Source organism: Bufo bufo, chromosome 7 (genome assembly GCF_905171765.1).
Source record: "Bufo bufo chromosome 7, aBufBuf1.1, whole genome shotgun sequence".
In the NCBI taxonomy this organism is placed as follows: Eukaryota; Metazoa; Chordata; class Amphibia; order Anura; family Bufonidae; genus Bufo; species Bufo bufo.
This window is the reverse complement of record NC_053395.1, coordinates 19,960,760-19,983,172: the sequence shown is the minus strand read 5'-3', so window position 1 is coordinate 19,983,172 and position 22,413 is coordinate 19,960,760. Positions and strand designations below refer to the sequence as shown.

The window sequence follows — 22,413 nt, the reverse complement described above, 5'->3', positions numbered from 1 at the left end:
ATTCTTGTACATAGGAGCAGTATTATAGTAGTTATATTCTTGTACATAGGAGCAGTATTATAGTAGTTATTTTCTTGTACATAGGAGGCAGTATTATAGTAGTTATATTCTTGTACATAGGAGCAGTATTATAGTAGTTATATTCTTGTACATAGGAGGCAGTATTATAGTAGTTATATTCTTGTACATAGGAGGCAGTATTATAGTAGTTATATTCTTGTACATAGGAGGCAGTATTATAGTAGTTATATTCTTGTACATAGGAGCAGTATTATAGTAGTTATATTCTTGTACATAGGAGCAGTATTATAGTAGTTATATTCTTGTACATAGGAGGCAGTATTATAGTAGTTATATTCTTGTACATAGGAGCAGTATTATAGTAGTTATATTCTTTGACAATGCTCTTTTTATTGAAAAGAAGCAGATAATTATTACACAAGCGACTTTCCAACATAGTGTCAAGACAAAAATAGATGGGCATTTCAGGCCAGGGTGGATAGGCACATCCCCCAAACATGTCTAAGCAGTATGAATAGTGCAGTTAAACATACAAGAGGCATGATTTGAAGCAGAGATAATGTAGTATAACATCTATACTTTAGGCACTTGTGGATCATTGTGAGGACACATCTTGAATATACAGAAATGTGTACATGTAACAGTCACTTGGTTTGCAGGGACATTTTATGCAATTAGTGAACAGCAAGGCAACGGCCTTACGAGAACATACAAAACATAACATAACTTATGTCTCTAAGCACATTTTGAGAAAGTATAGAATAATTTGGTGATGGAGGTAAAGGGAAATAGTACAAGTTAGAAGGGTCAAAGGACCTTTATTAACCAGCTGTTGTATGTGACATGCGATATCTTAGTAGTAGTTATATTCTTGTACATAGGAGCAGTATTATAGTAGTTATATTCTTGTACATAGGAGGCAGTATTATAGTAGTTATATTCTTGTACATAGGAGCAGTATTATAGCAGTTATATTCTTGTACATAGGAGCAGTATTATAGTAGTTATATTCTTGTACATAAGAGGCAGTATTATTGTAGTTATCTTCTTGTACATAGGAGGCAGTATTATAGTAGTTATATTCTTGTACATAGGAGGCAGTATTATAGTAGTTATATTCTTGTACATAGGAGCAGTATTATAGTAGTTATATTCTTGTACATAGGAGGCAGTATTATAGTAGTTATATTCTTGTACATAGGAGCAGTATTATAGTAGTTATATTCTTGTACATAAGAGCAGTATTATAGTAGTTATGTTCTTGTACATAGGAGGCAGTATTATAGTAGTTATATTCTTGTACATAGGAGCAGTATTATAGTAGTTATATTCTTGTACATAGGAGCAGTATTATAGTAGTTATATTCTTGTACATAGGAGGCAGTATTATAGTAGTTATATTCTTGTGCATAGGAGGCAGTATTATAGTAGTTATATTCTTGTACATAGGAGCAGTATTATAGTAGTTATAGTCTTGTACATAGGAGCAGTATTATAGTAGTTATATTCTTGTACATAGGAGCAGTATTATAGTAGTTATATTCTTGTACATAGGAGCAGTATTATAGTAGTTATTTTCTTGTACATAGGAGGCAGTATTATAGTAGTTATATTCTTGTACATAGGAGCAGTATTATAGTAGTTATATTCTTGTACATAGGAGGCAGTATTATAGTAGTTATATTCTTGTACATAGGAGGCAGTATTATAGTAGTTATATTCTTGTACATAGGAGGCAGTATTATAGTAGTTATATTCTTGTACATAGGAGCAGTATTATAGTAGTTATATTCTTGTACATAGGAGCAGTATTATAGTAGTTATATTCTTGTACATAGGAGGCAGTATTATAGTAGTTATATTCTTGTACATAGGAGCAGTATTATAGTAGTTATATTCTTGTACATAGGAGCAGTATTATAGTAGTTATATTCTTGTACATAGGAGGCAGTATTATAGTAGTTATATTCTTGTACATAGGAGCAGTATTATAGTAGTTATACTCTTGTACATAGGAGCAGTATTATAGTAATTATATTCTTGTACATATGAGCAGTATTATAGTAGTTATATTCTTGTACATAGGAGCAGTATTATAGTAGTTATATTCTTGTACATAGGAAGCAGTATTATAGAAGTTATATTCTTGTACATAGGAGGCAGTATCATAGTAGTTATATTCTTGTACATAGGAGCAGTATTATAGTAGTTATATTCTTGTACATAGGAGCAGTATTATAGCAGTTATATTCTTGTACATAGGAGCAGTATTATAGCAGTTATATTTTTGTACATAGGAGCAGTATTATAGTAGTTATATTCTTGTACATAGGAGCAGTATTATAGTAGTTATATTCGTGTACATAGGAGCAGTATTATAGTAGTTATATTCTTGTACATAGGAGCAGTATTATAGTAGTTATATTCTTGTACATAGGAGCAGTATTAAAGTAGTTATATTCTTGTACATAGGAGCAGTATTATAGTAGTTATATTCTTGTACATAGGAGGCAGTATTATAGTAGTTATATTCTTGTACATAGGAGCAGTATTATAGCAGTTATATTCTTGTACATAGGAGCAGTATTATAGCAGTTATATTTTTGTACATAGGAGCAGTATTATAGTAGTTATATTCTTGTACATAGGAGCAGTATTATAGTAGTTATATTCTTGTACATAGGAGGCAGTATTATAGTAGTTATATTCTTGTACATAGGAGCAGTATTATAGCAGTTATATTTTTGTACATAGGAGCAGTATTATAGTAGTTATATTCTTGTACATAGGAGCAGTATTATAGTAGTTATATTCTTGTACATAGGAGCAGTATTATAGTAGTTATATTCTTGTACATAGGAAGCAGTATTATAGAAGTTATATTCTTGTACATAGGAAGCAGTATTATAAAAGTTATATTCTTGTACATAGGAGGCAGTATTATAGTAGTTATATTCTTGTACATAGGAGGCAGTATTATAGTAGTTATATTCTTGTACATAGGAGCAGTATTATAGTAGTTATATTCTTGTACATAGGAGGCAGTATTATAGTAGTTATATTCTTGTACATAGGAGCAGTATTATAGCAGTTATATTTTTGTACATAGGAGCAGTATTATAGTAGTTATATTCTTGTACATAGGAAGCAGTATTATAGCAGTTATATTCTTGTACATAGGAGCAGTATTATAGTAGTTATATTCTTGTACATAGGAGCAGTATTATAATAGTTATATTCATGTACATAGGAGGCAGTATTATAGTAGTTATATTCTTGTACATAGGAGGCAGTATTATAGTAGTTATATTCTTGTACATAGGAGCAGTATTATAGTAGTTATATTCCTGTACATAGGAGGCAGTATTATAGTAGTTATATTCTTGTACATAGGAGGCAGTATAATAGTAGTTATATTCTTGTACATAGGAGCAGTATTATAGTAGTTATATTCCTGTACATAGGAGGCAGTATTATAGTAGTTATATTCTTGTACATAGGAGGCAGTATAATAGTAGTTATATTCTTGTACATAGGAGGCAGTATTATAGTAGTTATATTCTTGTACATAGGAGCAGTATTATAGCAGTTATATTTTTGTACATAGGAGCAGTATTATAGTAGTTATATTCTTGTACATAGGAAGCAGTATTATAGCAGTTATATTCTTGTACATAGGAGCAGTATTATAGTAGTTATATTCTTGTACATATGAACAGTATTATAGCAGTTATATTCTTGTATATAGGAGGCGGTATTATAGTAGTTATGTTCTTGTACATAGGAGGCAGTATTATAGTAGTTATACTGCACGACTGATGGGGACCCCAAGAGTATGTGCAGTTGGCTTTTAAATGATGGTTTTGTGTCAAGCATGGAACCAGTCAATTATGTTATCCCCACAAAGTATGGTAGGAAACTGTACAGGCTGCTTCTATACTACGCAAGGAAAACCATCCTTTTGAACAGGAAAACCCATAAAATACATACAAAACAACACTGGACGCAATTATAGGATTTTACTAATGTATGACGTAAAGTCATGATTTTATTAAAGACACGGAGGCGAGTATTGCTTTTACCTTTCTTTACTTCTACCATAGCAGCAAAGAGAAAAAAAGGTATACAAAATGGAAACCATAGTAACAGACTCCTCCCCTTATCCCAGTATATCCCTCCTTGTCTGCCTGGGATCTTCCTCTTTCTTTGCGTCTCAACCAGCGCTGTCCAACCGGAACGACTGACGCTGAAACAACCGGATAACGAAAAACCTTTAGAAACTGTCGGCTTGGACCGCAACAATCGGACATCCGACCGGAACGGAACTGTATGACTCAAAAGCATGACGCCGTTAGTCTCTCAACCTAGGAAAAAAGAAAATAAAGAAAAAACCTGCTAAGAGCATAATCCAGTGCATCATAAAAAACATAGGAACCACAGGTAGTAAAAAAAATTACTAACAACTTTAATATCCTGACCATAAGGTAAATCAACATTCCATACTTACTCAAGCCCCAAGGGTGGGTCCAGGGAGGGCAATACTCGCCTCCGTGTCTTTAATAAAATCATGACTTTACGTCATACATTAGTAAAATCCTATAATTTTATAACAAGACACGGAGGCTTCATATTGCTCGTTTAAAGCTGAGCCACTAAAGAATCAAAAGCGTGTGATGCCGGTCTGAAATAAAATTCGCGGAAAGTGGAAGTCCTGGACCAATCCGCCAATCTCATAACATCTTCTAAGCGAGCTCCAGATGTTGTCATGGAAGTAGCCGCTGCACTGCGAACCGAGTGTGCTGTAAATATGGTCGTATCAATCCCAGACAGGGAGAGAATCCACTTAACCCAGCGAGATAATGTAACGCTGGTAACTGGAGCAAATGGACTGCGAAAAGAAATGAATAAGTGGGGAAGAGAAGGCGAGCGTAAGGGACGGGTTCTCTCTTCATATTCGCGTAAACATTCCACAGGACAAAGTTGTGGTGAATCCGGAAAACGGGGGTAAGAGACCGAACGGATACTGGTTTTTGTACGTCGGGAGATATTAAAGTGGACCCCTTCAGGGGTGAAGGATCTAGCGTCCCAATCTAACGCGCGCACATCCGAAACTCTCTTACAGGAGATTAAACAGAATAAGGTGACTAATTTGGCCGATAACTGACGTAAGGACAGTTGAGTATTAGAGGGCCAGTTGACTAAAAAGGATAAGACACCAGACACATCCCAAGTCGATGAAAATCGTGGCCGAGGCGGTCGGGCCAAGCGTGAGCCTTTTAGTAAACGACAGACCAGGGGGTGCTGACCCGCAGGACGTCCCTCGAAACCGTTATGCCTGGAGGAAATTGCTGACCTAAAGACATTGATGGTACGGTAAGCCTTCCCGGCCTCAAAAAGTGAGGATAAAAAGGCTAAAATGGAATTCACAGGGGCCTCAACGGGATCCAAAGTTCGCTCGACGCACCAGCGAGCCCAAGAACCCCAGGCGGTTCGATAAGCCCGTCTTGTTCCGGGTGCCCAAGCGCAGTCCAATAAGAACCTAGTCGTTGCTGAAAGTCCAGCGCCTCCTTCTGGACTCCCGAGATCTTGCAAGCTAGAAGACGTAACGACCCGTTCTGGAGGAGTGGATGAAATTCTCCTGCAGGCCCTAGAAGCAGAGACAACTGATCGGGAAGGAGAAGCGGAAAATCCACCAGAAGTTCCAGGATTTGAGGGAACCAAGACTGAGTTCTCCAAAATGGCACAATCAGAACCAGGTTCGCCAACTGCTGACGAACTTGAAGGAGTACCCTCGGAATAAGTGCGAAGGGAGGGAAAGCATACATCAGCGCGTCCCCCCAGTGTTGAAGTAGAGCGTCCACTGCTTCCGCCAAGGGGTCCGGCCTCCAGCTGAAAAACCTGGGCAGCTGGGTATTCAAGCGGGAAGCGAACAGGTCGACTGAAAAGGGACCCCACAGAGAAGAAATAGCAGAAAAAACTGTCTCGTCTAACCTCCAGTCGCTGGAGTCTGATATGTAGCGTGAACTCCAGTCCGCCAGGGTATTGTGAAGGCCTGGAAGGTACTCTGCCACCACAGAAATGTTCCTGTCGAGACAAAACTCCCAAAAATCCTTCGCTAAATGGGTCAGAACCACAGACCGTGTTCCACCCATACAATTCACATACCTGACCGCCGATATGTTGTCCATGCGGAGTCTGATGGCTGAGCTGACCACCCCATTGGCAAAGCTGCGAATGGCAAACGACCCTGCGAGAAGCTCCAGGGCGTTGATGTGAAGGCGGGATTCTTCTAGAAACCAAGGACCGCCCGTGGAGACACCACTGCAATGCGCTCCCCATCCGTGCAGGCTCGCATCGGACTCTATGACCAGATCCGGTTGGGGACCCACAATTGCTCTGCCATTCCAGACTGACAGGTTGTGGATCCACCATCTCATCTCGTCCTTCGTCTCTGCATCCAAAGTGACGAAATCTGCGTAAGAGGCCCCCGTCCGAAGGTGGGCAATTTTGAGGCGCTGCAATGCCCGATAATGGAGGGGGGCTGGAAATATGGCCTGGATCGAGGAGGCCAAAAGTCCGATTATCCTTGCTAAATGTCGCAAAGACATCTGATCTAGTCGCAGGACATGCCGCAGTTCCTTGCGGATAGCCTTGATTTTTGAGAGGGGAAGACTGAGGGATAACTCCACCGAGTTCACCTGGAACCCCAGGAACTCCATTGACCTGGAAGGGGTCAGACAAGATTTCTCCCGATTGACGATAAACCCCAAATTGGACAGGAGCGACACCGTCAAGTGGAGGTGCTTCAGTAGGAGTGTATGTGATTGGGCCATAATCAAGATATCGTCCAGGTAGACGATTAGGCGGACACCTCGGCTGCGAAGCCAAGCCACCACTGGGCGCATGATCTTGGTAAAGCACCAGGGGGCGGAGGATAGGCCGAACGGAAGGCAGGTGAAACGCCAGGTTTGACCGTTCCATAGGAACCGCAGCAGGTCTCTTGAAGAGGGAGACACTGGAACCGTGAGATAGGCGTCTTTGAGATCTATCTTGGCCATCCAATCGCCTGGAAGGAGCAGATCTCTCAAAAGATGGATGCCCTCCATCTTGAAATGCCGATATTGTACAAAAGCGTTTAAGGCTTTCAGGTTGATCACCGGGCGCATCTGGCCCCCTTTCTTTTGCACCAAAAATATACTGCTGATCACACCCCTTTGATGTACTGGAGCGCGTTCGATCGCGCCTTTTTGTAATAGATCCGAAAGTTCCCTCTGAAACAGGAGTCGTGCTGACTCGGACAGTGGTATTGGAGGGGGAACCGGTATGGAGCTCGGATCGGCAATCAGATCTATTGTGAACCCCTGCACAGTAGAAAGGACCCATTGGTCTGAGGTTATGCCTGGCCACACATGAGAAAAGAACCGGAGTCTGCCTCCGACATAATGGTCTGAAAAAGGTAGAGGACGAAGAATATAACTTACCAAAAGGTCGGCGGGAGCCTGGATTCCCTCTGAAACCTCGTGACCGGAAAGGAGTGCCTCGTGATGGAAAAAAGGACGGTTGGTGTCTTTGATCCTGGAGGGATGCTCTATAGTTAAAGGAGCCTCTGCCGAAACCTCGGGCATGAAAATTGGAACGGCCGGACAGTCGGCCCCTTGAACTGCCGGCCCTATTGGAAAAACGCCCTTGAAAGACTCGACGCATCGATGTCTGGGCCTTATCAAGAGCCGTAAAGGCTCCTACGTATTTACCTAATTCTTTAATGAAAGAGTCACCAAAGAGCAACCCCTGGGCATCTTTGCCCACTTCAGTCAAAGCTAAGTTAGACAGCTTTGGCTCTATTTTAATCAGTATCGCTTTGCGCCTTTCAATGGCGAGCGAGGCATTGACATTACCAGCCACGCATATGGCCCTCTGGGCCCAACCTCTCAATTCTTCCGGGTCCACCTGGCTACCTGCCGCTTTGGCGGATTCAGCCAAATCGAAGATTTTTGCTAAAGGACCTGTAATGTCCAATAGTTTGTCTTGGACTGCCTTCAAGGCCGCGTCCAGTCCTTTACGGGGGTTAAAACCCGTTTTTGCCAAAAACTGGACCATTTTAGGATCCACTGAGGGCGTTTCACACACTTTGTGTGGTATCAAAGGGCGGGGGCACTCTGCTCGCAACTTATTACGCGATTCCTTACTAAGCGGATTGCGTATGCGAGCCTCCATATATTGTGCTACATGCGTGGCGGGCATCCATTCCGCAGAGCGGGGATGGTGCAGCTCATCGGGGTTAAACAGTGGTTCCCCAGACGGATCCAATAAAAGATCCTCTGCTGACCCCTGGTGCAGAAAGGGGTTTTCCGGGCATACATTAAGTGCCGGGTCCACAGCAATATCCGCCAATTCGTCCTCCACCTCATCCGTCAATTCATAGACATTCTCATGAGTTTCCTCCTCCGACTCCCTATCAGAGTCTGACATTGGCTCAGGTAGAGACCTGGCAGTCTTCCATGCCCGCGTTTTTTCTGCCTGGCGGGTGCAAGCTCGTTTACGCGAACAATGCGCGTTATCTTGGGATGGGGATGGCCCATCAATCTGAGGTGTTCTGGAGGCAATAGGTACCGGCCCCGGAGGCAGGACCGAGCCCTGGGTAGCAGTAATAGGACGAGCCATAAGGGCCTGAGATATAGATTGGGTCAATGCCGAAGACATTGAACCCATGGCGGTCATAATAGCATTAGATATTGATTTTTGCAGAGCTACATCATGGTCGTCCGGGTGAATCACCTCGGACCTTCTATCCTGAACAGGGGAAACCTGATCTGTAGGAGAGGGGTCACTAGGGGCCAGTGAAGTAACAGAATTCTTCCTGAGGGACATGATAATGGAAGGGAACGGCAGGAGTTAGTCACCCCAGCCGGAAGTAGCAGGTACAACACTGAAAGAAAAGAAAAGAAAAGGGGAGAGAGCATGTAATAACCTGCAGCAGGAATATAATAGAGGAAGAAGCGAATATATGTGTAATGAAGGGACTTACAAGGCCCAGAGGAGCAGTAGTAAACCGCAGGAGGATAGGCTGAGGAGAGCGGTAATGTCCGGTGCGTGCAGAGCGGGGAACTCACAGAGACGACGAGATCTCGCGAGATCTCGCCGTCAGCAATAGCCGAACAGTGAAAATGCGGCCGAAATCTCGTTATCGCGAGACTTCGGGCGGGAAGGAGAAGAAGAAGACAGAGAAAAGCGCGCGCAATGGCGGACGCAATCTGAGGTAAATCGGAACGAAAAGGTAAGAGGAGGGGAAGCGGTTCACGCCAAGAGGGCGGAGGAGCCGCAAGGACCGTTAAAGAGGGCAAAATCCCAAGGAAAAGGGGACACAGTGGAATAACAGACCTGAAAAGGAAACGATTATACCCCAGACAAATTAAACATAATAAAAGACTGTAAAAATGAAATTTGTTAAAGAAGAAGAACCCCAACACCCCAAGTAAAAGGGGGGGGGGGGTAAATCAAAGAACCAAACAAATATATATATATATACCAGACCCTGAGCAACGCCACAGAGCTGGAGAGTACTTATCTGCCTGGTAGCAGCAAAGAAAGAGGAAGATCCCAGGCAGACAAGGAGGGATATACTGGGATAAGGGGAGGAGTCTGTTACTATGGTTTCCATTTTGTATACCTTTTTTTCTCTTTGCTGCTATGGTAGAAGTAAAGAAAGGTAAAAGCAATATGAAGCCTCCGTGTCTTGTTATAAAATTAGTCAACTCTGATTTAGGACTCTACAAGTTTGTTTACGAACACAGGGGAACCTCTGACCGTTTCCTTAAAATGTGGAATCCTTGGATTAACGCACAGACAGTAACACCTTGATTTAGCAATGTTTCCTTGTTTGGTCCCGTGGGGGGAGTGACTGTTTGGTTTGAATGTACGTCCGTGTGATTGTGATGAAACATTTGCCTCTAACACCAATTTCTTTTTGGACAGAAACTAATTGTGCATGTAATTCTGAACAGGAATATAGACCGTGCTTAGTGGTAACCACTCGATTACTTCTGCAGTACTGATTGTCTGTGTACTGTTATACCTTGAAAGGTTTGTTTTTCTCTTTGGAAAATTAATAAGCAGATACTATAAAAGAAAAAAGCATGGAGCCAGGAAGTATTCAAACAAACTGGGTGTCTTGGGCTTAATATTGACAAGGACATTGCTGTAAGGAACGTGCTGCTAAATAAAAAAAATAATGAGATTTTTGTCAGTTCCTTTTTGGGACTATGAATATCTTGTGTTCCTCGCTAGAGCGACAGGATATTTATTTTGACAGGAGCACTGCCCAACATGTCAAGACGCTCTGCCATCCCCTATTATTACTGTAATCTGTCTTGGAGACTATAATCCTAGCAGACGTGAAGCTTCTTCTCTTCAGGCTCTAAGAGGACAATGAGAGGAGCACGTCAAGACGGAGATTGATTTAAATAGGTTATTGTATTGGGCCTGACTGATTCCCGCTGCATTCTAGCGGCCAACATGGGCTTCAGGAACCAAACGCCCCTTAACCCCCATCCCCCCAACTCATTATTCCACACTAACAGCGCTTTCTACTCTGTCTCATAGTGTGTGGGGAGGAGGAAACATTAGGGTTGACCCTGGTATGACAAAACTTAAAAGTGCCCCAGCCCCCATTAACAGTTCCTCTATAAACAGTGCCACAGCCATGGTTCCTCCATCAACAGAACCCGATTTCCCCGGTGATGAGTGCCGCATCCGCAGAGCTTCTCTATAAGTAGTACTCCAGCCAGAGAAATCCCCTATTAACATTGCCCCAACCTTGGTTACCCCATTAACAATCCTCCAGCCAGAGTCCCCCCTTAAAGAGCTTGTCCCCCTGAAAAATATTAGACATTTTTTAAACCAGCACTTGGATGTGAATACATTTGTAATTGCATGTAATTAAACATTTTGTATAGCCACTGAGCTATTCAATGAAATGCAAAATCTGTAAAGCGCCACCTGCTGTTTATTCTTTTTATTTCTTGTCCACCTCACTGAGGTGGTCGCACGCGCTCAGCCATATCATTTGATAGAAGCTGTTGCAGTTACAGGGTTAAAAGCTGCAGGAGAACAAACACGCCCCCTGAGCTGATACGGAGAGAGATGCAGCACAAAGGACACACCTTTGAGGTTGCTATTCTGAAGAGAATCTCGTAGAGCAATTAGAGTAATGAATGGGGAGATCGCTGGATCCATGTGAGGGACCTCAATCATGGCATAACTCCATTAACAGTGCTTCAGCCATGGTACCCCCATTAACAGTGCTCCAACCATGCTTTCCCCATTAACAGTGCTCCAACCATGCTTCCCCCATTAACAGTACTCCAGCCATGGTCCTCCTATTAACAATTCTCCAGCCATGGTTCCCACATTAATAGTGCTCCAGCCATGGTTCCCCCATTAACAGTGCTCCAGCCATGGTTCCCCCATTAATAGTGCTCCAGCCATGGTTCCCCCATTAATAGTGCTCCAGCCATGGTCCTCCCATTAACAGTGCCACAGCCATGGTCCTCCCATTAACAGTGCCACAGCCATGGTCCTCCCATTAACAGTGCTCCAGCCATGGTTCCCCCATTAACAGTGCTCCAAACATACTCCTCCCATTAACAGTGCTCCAACCATGCTCCTCCCATTAACAGTGTTCCAGCCATGGTCCTCCCATTACCAGTGTCACCGCCATGGTCCTCCCATTACCAGTGTCACAGCCATGGTTCCCTCATTAGCAGTACTCCAGCCATGGTTCCCTCATTAGCAGTACTCCAGCCATGGTTCCCCCATTAACAGTGCTCCAGCCATGGTCCTCTCATTAAAAGTGCTCCAGCCATGGTCCTCCCATTAACAATGCTCCAGCCATGGTTCCCCCATTAATAGTGCTCCAGCCATGTTTCCCCCATTAACAGTGCTCCAGCCATGGTTCCCCCATTAATAGTGTTTCAGCCATGCTTCCCCTATTAACAGTGCTCCAGCCATGGTCCTCCTTCTAATAGTGCCATAGCCATGGTCCTCCCATTACCAGTGCTCAAGTCATGGTCCTCCCATTATCAGAGTTCCAGCCATGGTTTCCCTATTAACCGTGCCACAGCCATGGTCCTCCCATTAACAATGTTCCAGTCATGGTTCCCCCATTAACTGTGCTACAGCCATGGTCCTCCCATTAACAGTGCTCCAGCCATGGTTCCCCCATTAATAGTGCTCCAGCCATGGTCCTCCTATTAACAGTGTTCCAGCCATAGTACCCTCATTAACAGTGCCACAGCCAGAGTTCCCCTATGAAGAGTGCCCCAGCTGCAGAATTCCTCTATTAATAGTGGTTCAGCAAGAGAGTTCCCCATTAACATGGCCCCAACCATGGTTCCCCCTTTAACAACTGGGGTGTTCGCCAATATAAAATCACAGTCGTTGAGTTCTTCCAGAGGATTCTTCGGCCAGATGGCTTCTGACAATGCAGATATAATTGAAAACAGTGGCGATTAGCTTCCTTAGAAACGGTCCTGGCCGTAGGCCACACAACATGGTATTGTGGGTCACGTGTGGCCCCTGGGACAGAACCTTCCCTCCTACTGTATCTGTTATTATTCTGTCACACTGTATGACTTTTTCAGTAATTATATAATCTTTTATGTTGTGTAGTGGAATCGGGGATAGGGTAGTTTATAATACATAAATATTTTTTATGATATTTTCTGTAATTTTTTTTTTCTAGACCCCATATTTCTGGACCACCAATAAATGGCCCGCCACAGAGTTGGACTATGGTAAATTACACTTGTTTAATTATTCATATTGTGCCCGGTGTAATAATGCATGTGTCTCAGCCTTCTCTGTATCCCCATGACAACTCTTCCTGCTTTTGTACTGTGATAAGGATGCTGGGCCTAATAGCAACTATTCAGACTTTCATTTTCTTAAAATTTCTTGCAGTCCCATTTTCTCCATAAGAAAGGAAACCATTTTACTATAGAGATTAAAGTGCTACTGCTCAGTATTTCAACCTGTGCTCCTCGTGGGCGGTGCCACTAGTTCATGGCATTGTCCCCACTGGTTGAGTTCCCATAAGGTGCGCTAATGCATTTGTTCCTAAACTGTGTCTTTGAAGCTGTTCTGAGACTGCAAGTCCCAGCATGCCCTGACAGTCACAAATAACCATACTTCCGAACTATTCAGTTGTGTTTATGGTTGCTCCTGGGTGGATCATGGGCTGGGCCTAATAATGACCTGCAAATCAGGATGAAAATGCTGGTTAGGATAGAAGTAATATGATTCTTATATCTTCTATTCAGCAATTTATCTGGCAAAAAAGAATATCAGGAAACAAGGAGACCTGGTGGAGTATGAGAAGGTCAGTCATGAATTTGTAGGGAAAGCTGGGTGACGATCAATATGGCCGCCATTACAGCTTCCAACAGGTTGTCACCCAGCTTTCCTTTACTCCTTGAAGACAAATATGCCTTTTTAGGAAATGCTAGGGGAGAGGGGAATGCATCTCTACAGAATCCGGCGGATTTGCCTATTAGGCTTTGAAGATAGATGAGTGGAGACCTCTACTGGAGCTTTAAAGATGGCCATATTCATTGTCAGTCTGTAGGGTATGTCACCAGGTTTGTGTTCTAACTGTACGTGAATATTTCGTCTTTTTTAGGTGTTTGTCAACCATTTTTTTTCTTGGGTTCTCACAGGATAATTATAATCAGCTGCACAAGCGAATTAACCACACCTGGGACTTCGTCGTGATGCAAGCAAGAGAGCAAATCAGGTCTGTAGACCATCTCACTTATTTGAAAAGTGGAGTGTGACCCATGACAGCCAATCATTTTACAGCTTTCCCAGCCTTAAAGGAGTTCTCCACCTTGGAAATCCCTATTTATTAGAAGAGTTCCACTCCTGACACCCACAGCAATCTGCTTTTATCTGTGATCAAACCTGGCCGTAACTGTTCATGTTCCCTGCAGCGCCACCACAGGGGTAATTAAGTACTACACAATGCTCATTCAAGCCATTGGGTTGTCTGTGTAATGCAGGACAGGAAAGGTCCTCCAGAGCAAAAGACACTCTTTGTAGCAGCTCTTATCCTGAACATTACACTCCCCTCTATTAACTCAAAATTCATGATTAGGGTACGGTATATGTTTTTTTTAAAACTGGGCAACCTCTTTAAAAGGGAAGAAGGGAGGCCTGTTGTTAGAAAAAGAAGTTGATCACAGAACATCCTACTGCTCGGACTCCCAGAGATCCACCACAGTCTGTGTGAAAACCTGGCAGCAAGTGTTCAATTTCCCTGCAGCACCTCCACAGGAGAAATGAAGTATTACATGCTGCACATAGAAATCAGTGGGTTGCCTGTGTTATATCCTACAGAGCGAGAGATTATTTTTTATAGCCGCTTTCCACTCTGGCTAACAGTTAAGGGGTCTTAATGGGGACATCGCATCTATTCTCCCAGAACCCCCTTTTAATAATGCTGAAGTAAAGGAGGTAGTTGTATCCACAAAATGGCCACCTTAAAGCTGGAAAACGGCTTATGACATATTCCCCTTGCCTCTGTGAACCACCGAGCTGGAAAGGTGACATGATGTTTAAAAATGATTCTTTAGAACAAGAAGTGCCTTGTTTCTAAAGAGTCAAGGGGGTGGAGCCCACTAGGAGAAATGTCAACTTCTAGCTCGGCTTTGATGGAACTTCCTACATATGTTCATCTCTTTCTTATTGACACATTCACTTTAACAATGGTCCTGTCCATAAGATGGCCGCTGATGGCGGGTCATGTGACCAGACACATAACTCAGTCTCCATTCAAGCGCTCTGCATGGTGCGTGGTGCACCCCAATGGGAAATAAGTCCAGAGAGTCAGCGTTTGCAGTAAACCAGTGTACGCCCTTAGTAGAGGAACTCAAGTGCAAAACAATACAAGCAGTGCACTGGGATGGCTTCTCCCTGGCAGAAGGTTTTGTGCTGAGGAAAGGATCTGTGGCAGAGTCTCCCCGTCTCAGCGCCTGCTTCTGGTCACTCATGCAGTCTGGCAGAGTCTCTCCTACTAAGCATTGGTCCCTATCTGTAGAAAACTAGGGCCTCTGACTGCTCTCCTTATATACAGTTTATAACTGAACTAGAACCTTCTAGTAGAAGGGATGGATTTGAGAAGCACAGCCTAAACAGAAACAATGTTACAATTTTTGTCTATCATAGACTTGTATAGAGCTTCAATGCAAGTCTATGGGAATGACTAAGCAATTTTTCCAGACATAAACAAGTCTTCAGAGAGAAACAGCAGAGCTAAACCAGACAGTCTGTCTGTCTGTTTTTCCCTTTTATAACTTTGCATAGGTAGAAAGTCATAAAGTCTCTCAGTATTAGCTGGCTGTGCATTGACCCTTTCCACAGTGCAGTGCAGCTATAGGGTAATAACAGTGCAAATGAACAAGATATATTACAACAAATATATAAATGCAGTTCAACAATATAAAACAGTATAAGTGCACACAACAGCACAAATCACAGTGCAAGTTGACCCTTTAAAGTTATTTAAGTAGTGAATGGCTTTGTATAGCAGCAATAAGGGAAAATATCCACAAATGTCCATAGTCTAAAGTTCCCTTGCTCCAGGGCACTGCATAAAAAATAAAATAAAAAAAAAACAGCGCCACACCTGGCTGCAGGTTGTGTCTGGTATTGCGGCTCATCCCCATTCACTTCAATGTAAATGGGTTCCAATAGCACCTGGACAAGTGTGACCCTAATTCTGGAATGTCCCTTTAATGCTAGCATTGTGCACCACCCCAGTCCATGCCCTTTTTCCGCACTGACCCATAGCCATCCTGTAATACCTTCAGCTCTGACAGCTCTCCCTTACAGCGCCGCCGCGTTTCAGGACACGTGTGCTTTTTTTTGTTTGTTGTAAGCGCGTCTTAAACCCCCCATAAATAAGTAAAGTGTTTCTGCATATTCTTAATGCAGCCGGTGCACATGAAATATTTATAAAAATCCATCATGAAAAATTCAGGATCGTGTGGAATATTTGTATGGATTTTCCCGGATGCACGCAGCAGCGCCTTGTGCAGAGTTATTACAGCCAGCCATCTTCTATCGTGTCTCGTACAATGTGATTTTAAATTGTGCTGTGGTCCATGGACTCCATAAACACGGAAGCATCGCTTCTACAGGAGAATACCTGTGTACATGTGGTATTTGTGCAGAATATGGAGGCTGTACTGCCATACGGGTTCTGTGCCCTGCAAACAGTGTCCCTATGATAACACATAACACCCAGGACGGGCTTAGCTAATCCAGTAGGCCTCATTTATCGAATCTGGACCTGATGCCCATAGCAACCAATCAGAGCTTAGCTTTCATTTCTAAAACTGCTCTAGAGAAATGGAAGCTGCTCTCTGATTGGTTGCTATGGGAAACAGTTCTGATAAGTGATTTTGTTTGCATGCATAGATCCCTATGGACTTGTCTAACATGGCAGCATATAGAGCTGACAGCCCACCACCATAATGTTGTAAGGCTCTGACTTTTTGAATACTACTTTTATATTATGTTCTTGTTTCCGCTAATGCACAGGGCCGCCAAACAGCGCCGCAAAGGAGACCGGATTGTGATAGAGTGTCAGGAGCAGGCGTACTGGCTCGTTAGCAAACCATCGGTAAGTTCATTATCCTAAATACAAGATAATGGTGATCCTTAGGGCCTCATGCACACGACCGTATGTATTTTGAGGTCCGCAAAAAACGGATCCGCAAAAAATACAGATGACGTCCGTGTTCATTCCGTATTTTGCAGAACGGAACAGCTGGCCCCTAATAGAACAGTACTATCCTTGTCCGTAATGCGGACAATAATAGGACATGTTCTATTTTTTTTGCGGAACGGAAAAACGCACAGTACCTTCCGTTTTTTTTTTTTGCGGACCCATTGAAATGTATGGCTCTGAATACAGTCTGCAAAAAAGCGGAACGGACATGGAAAGAAAATACATTTGTGTGCATAGTAACATAGTACATAAGGCTGAAAAAAGACATTGTCCATCCAGTTCGGCCTGTTATCCTGCAAGTTGATCCAGAGGAAGGCAAAAAAAAAAAACTTCATACATAGTAATTAGATCTCCCCTCAGTCGTTTTTTTTCTAAAGTGAATAACTCTAATTTTGATAATCTTTCCGGGTACTGTAGTTGCCCCATTCCAGTTATTACTTTAGTTGCCCTCCTCTGAACCCTCTCCAGCTCTGCTATGTCTGCCTTGTTCACAGGAGCCCAGAACTGTACACAGTACTCCATGTGTGGTCTGTCTAGCGATTTGTGAAGTGGTAGGACTATGTTCTCATCACCGGCATCTATGCCCCTTCTGATGCAACCCATTATCTTATTGGCCTTGGCAGCAGCTGCCTGACACTGGTTTCTACAGATTAGTTTGCTGTTCACTTAAATTCCTAGATCCTTTTCCATGTCAGTGTTACCGAGTGTTTTACCATTTAGTATGTACGGGTGACTTGCATTATTCCTTCCCATGTGCATAACCTTACATTTGTCAGTGTTAAACCTCACCTGCCACTTATCTGCCCAGGCCTCCAATCTATCCAGATCCCTCTGTAGTAGTATACTGTCCTCTGTAGTGTATATATACCGTATACTGTCCTCTGTAGTGTATATATACAGTATACTGTCCTCTGTAGTATATATATACAGTATACTGTATACTCTGTAGTATATATACAGTATACTGTCCTCTGTAGTGTATTCACTCACCTAAAGAATTATTAGGAACACCTGTTCTATTCCTCATTAATGCAATTGTCTAGTCAACCAATCACATGGCAGTTGCTTCGATGCATTTAGGGGGGTGGTCCTGGTCAAGACAATCTCCTGAACTCCAAACTGAATGTCAGAATGGGAAAGAAAGGTGATTTAAGCCATTTTGAGCGTGGCATGGTTGTTGGTGCCAGACGGGCCGGTCTGAGTATTTCACAATCTGCTCAGTTACTGGGATTTTCACGCACAACCATTTCTAGGGTTTACAAAGAATGGTGTGAAAAGGGAAAAACATCCAGTATGCGGCCGTCCTGTGGGCGAAAATGCCTTGTGGATGCTAGAGGTCAGAGGAGAATGGGCCGACTGATTCAAGCTGATAGAAGAGCAACGTTGGCTGAAATAACCACTCGTTACAACCGAGGTATGCAGCAAAGCATTTGTGAAGCCACAACACGCACAACCTTGAGGCAGATGGGCTGCAACAGCAGAAGACCCCACCGGGTACCACTCATCTCCACTACAAATAGGAAAAAGAGGCTACAATTTGCACGAGCTCACCAAAATTGGACTGTTGAAGACTGGAAAAATGTTGCCTGGTCTGATGAGTCTCGATTTCTGTTGAGACATTCAAATGGTAGAGTCCGAATTTGGCATAAACAGAATGAGAACATGTTCCCATCCTCTGATGGCTACTTCCAGCAGGATAATGCACCATGTCACAAAGCTCCAATCATCTCACATTGGTTTCTTGAACATGACAATGAGTTCACTGTACTAAAATGGCCCCACAGTCACCAGATCTCAACCCAATAGAGCATCTTTGGGATGTGGTGGAACGGGAGCTTCGTGCCCTGGATGTGCATCCCTCAAATCTCCATCAACTGCAAGATGCTATCCTATCAATATGGGCCAACATTTCTAAAGAATGCTATCAGCACCTTGTGGAATCAATGCCACGTAGAATTAAGGCAGTTCTGAAGGCAAAAGGGGGTCCAACACCGTATTAGTATGGTGTTCCTAATAATTCTTTAGGTGAGTGTATATACCGTATACTGTCCTCTTCCGTGTCAATTACTTTACACAGTTTAGTGTCATCTGCAAAAATTTATATTTTACTATGCAAGCCTTCTACAAGATCATTAATAAATATATTGAAGAGAATAGGGCCCAATACTGACCCCTGAGGTACCCCACTAGTGACAGTGACCCAATCTGAGTGTGTACCGTTAATAACCACCCTCTGTTTTCTATCACTCAGCCAGTTACTTACCCACATACAGACGTTTTCTCCCAGTCCGAGCATTCTCATTTTATATACTAACCTTTTATGTGGTACAGCGTCAAATGCTTTGGAGAAGTCCAGATATACGACATCCATTGATTCGCCGCTGTCAAGTCTAGAACTTACCTCCTCATAGAAACTGATTACATTAGTTTGACATGACCAATCCCTCATGAAGCCATGCTGATATGGCGTTATTTGCTTATTTCCGTTGAAGTGCTCCAACTTAAGGGCACCTAAAGTGCCTTTCAATGAGGAGGTAAGATACCAAGAGGTATAGCAGAACGGACTGACCATCCCCTGGATTTCAGAGGGACTGAAGTGAGTGATGAGGAAAAGTTTCCATTTCTTGAAGAACTTTGTGGCTGAACTCTCTTTGTGCCTCTCCGCCTCCAATCGATCATGTCTTAGTAGCACTTTTAGTTGTGAGATCACGTCCGGCATCCCAGGCATAAGGTCAGACAGCCAATGCTGTAGCAGGACCCTCTTTGCGACCAACAAGATCGAGTGGAGGAAGAAGGGAACAGATTGAGGCGTTGGGAGGTAAATATATTGAAAAAGCATCACCTGGGGTTCTATAGGGAGGTCCACCTTCCAGTGTTTCCTGATATAATCTATCAGGTCTTTCCAGAATCTCGTCACCTTTATACAGGTCCATATTTAATGCCAAAAATCTGTATAGGATTCTTTGCATTTAGGACAGTGGGTAATGGGATCTGGAAAACTAGGTGAAGCTGGGAAATTAAAGCCATATATCGCATTATGCATCATCTTAAAATACGATTCTCGCCACCCTTCATTGATGACACAAGAGCGGACTTTGGTCCAGCCCTCCAGTATTTTCTCCCTGATGTCCGCATCATCCGTGATGTTTTCCCATGTGTGAAAAAGCTTAGCTGGAGAGGCCTTCGTGAAAGTCCCTGACATGGCTCTGTAGGCTTCTTTAGAGAGGTCACGAATCCTAGATCCGCAAAATATCAATACTTGCAGGATATGTAAAAATTGGGAATTTGGTAGTTGGAATCTTTCTTTCAACTCCCCAGGGGACAACCATCTCCTTTCCTCCACATGCATCAGATGCTCTGCCCTAGTGATCCCTTTCATTCTCCATGTCTCCAGAAATGCGTTGTGCCTGCCCTGAGGGAACTCAGGGTGATCCCATAGTGGCATCCATTTGGATGTCGAGAAAGGGAGCCCAAATGCTTTCCTTGCCACTTTCCACGCAACTACCGCGTCTCTTATTAGTATTGAGTTTTTTATTCCTGATGGTAAAGTAGTTAAATTGGAGTGGAGGCATGACACCAGGCCCCACGGAGCTACTAAGTTTTGTTCTAAGTCTCTGTTAGAGAAATGGTCTGTCCCATGTAGCCAGTCTAAGATGTGTCTCATAAGGCAGATAATATTATAGCCCCTAATGTTTGGGAACTTTATTCCCCCTTCAGGCTTCCATAGCATCAGTTTATGCAGGGATATTCGGTGTCGTTTCCCAACCCATATGAATTTAGTGAAGGCTCTGTTAAGTATGTTTACATCTGAGTGTTTCAACAAAATTGGGAGGGTTTGAAGAGGGCAAAGTAGTTTGGAAAAACTCATCATTTTGATCAGGTGGCATCGTCCCATGAATGACAATGGAAGAGAATGCCATCTATTCAAATCCGCCACTATGATATTAATCAGAGGTGGGTAGTTTAAATGATATAGGGAGCTCAGAAGTTTGCCTATCTTCAACCCTAAATATGTTATATTTTGTTTGACCGAATTAGGGGCGAACCCATTAGTCTGCCATAATTGGGGGGGATTCCTGGCTTGTAGTTTAAGAATTTCACTTTTAGAGGAGTTGATTTGGTACCCTGAAAGAGAACCAAAGGTCTGCATTAAATCCATTAGGGGGCGTAAGTGTTGGGCTGGATTTGACATGAACAATAGCAAATCATCTGCATACAGAGGTAATTTTACTTATTTTCTGCCAATTTTAATACCTGAGTAAACATCTGACCCCTCCAAGAGTCGTGCTAAGGGCTCTAGGGCTAGGTCGAAGAGTAGCGGAGAGAGGGGGCACCCTTGTCGTGTCCCCTTGTATAATGAGAAGGTGGGGGAGAGAAAGCCTCCCGTATGTACTCTGGCTAATTGATCTGTATACAAGCCTTTTAAAAAGGTACGAAAAGAACCCATAATCTGGAACTTGTCTAAAACCGCTTCCAACCAATCCCATTTCACTGAATCGAAAGCTTTCTCCACATCTAAAGCTAGCAAAATGGGGGACTCTCCTGGGTGGGCACGGTGTCGGACCCAATGCAGGGTAGCTAACACCTTTCTGATGTTTGCTACTGCTGATCTTCCTTTGATAAATCCCACCTGGGAGGGTCCCACCAAATCAGGCATCAAGGCCCCCAACCTATCCGCCAATATCTTCGTTAAGATTTTTAGATCTTGGTTGATCAAAGATATGGGCCGATAAGAGCCAGGATCAGATGGATCTTTGTGGGGCTTTAATATAAGTTTTATGTGGGCTATTTTGGAGTGTCTCGGGAAGTCACCAGATTGGAGAAGATGATTAAAGTATGTGGTTAAAGTAGGGGATATTTGGGCTTGCAGCACTTTGTAGAACTCCCCTGAGTACCCGTCAGGGCCCAGGGCTTTGCCATTATGCAGTGATTTAATGGTGGCTAGAATTGCTCCCTCCGTAATTTTTGAGTTTAAGCTTTCCTGTTGAGCCGCATCTAGGAATGGCATATTAATGGATGACAGGAAGGTTTTACCTGCTTCAGATCCCCTTGGAGAGTCACTGTATAAGCCGGCATAAAATTCTGCCAAGAGTCTATTAATAGTCTTGGGATTTGTATGTGTCGTTCCCTTGGCATTTCGTAAAGACGTGATGTTCGTAGGGGTGAATCTGCCTCTGGCTAAATTGGCTAACATGCGCCCTGACTTATTTCCGAAACGGAAGAGGTCTGTTTGGAAAGCCGACCTATACATTAACTCTCTCCTGTCCACCCATAATTGATAATCACTTCTGGCCCTGATCCAATTACCTTTATCTGTTAAGGAAGCTGATTTTAGAAATGTTGTATAAGCTTCTCTCAGTGATTTACTGGCCGCTAAATGTTGTTTAGATATTGTTTTGCGGAGGTTACCAATACACCCTATAATCTTACCCCTCAAAACCGCTTTTGCCGCTTCCCAATAAGTAGAGACATCTGATGCATGTGGGGGATTGTCATCTTGAAACTCCAACCACCAACCTTTTAAGATATCCTGGAAGTTATCATCTTTGGCCAAGAAGGAAGGAAAAACGCCAAATAAAATCCGTTCCCCTGGGTTGTGCGTTCTG

At 43.1% G+C, this 22,413-nt stretch overlaps 1 protein-coding gene across 2 annotated transcripts in view; it reads left to right on the top strand.

Moving 5' to 3' along the window:
- LOC121008139 (regulator of G-protein signaling 11-like) overlaps window positions 1-22,413 on the top strand; it is a 123,076-nt gene that overhangs the window by 58,608 nt on the left and 42,055 nt on the right. For both annotated transcript variants that reach the window (XM_040440500.1, XM_040440499.1), the window contains exons 5-8: window positions 12,761-12,812; window positions 13,338-13,396; window positions 13,734-13,810; window positions 16,618-16,699. In XM_040440500.1, coding sequence (XP_040296434.1) covers window positions 12,761-12,812; window positions 13,338-13,396; window positions 13,734-13,810; window positions 16,618-16,699 — 270 coding nt within the window. The remainder of the gene's footprint in view (window positions 1-12,760; window positions 12,813-13,337; window positions 13,397-13,733; window positions 13,811-16,617; window positions 16,700-22,413) is intronic.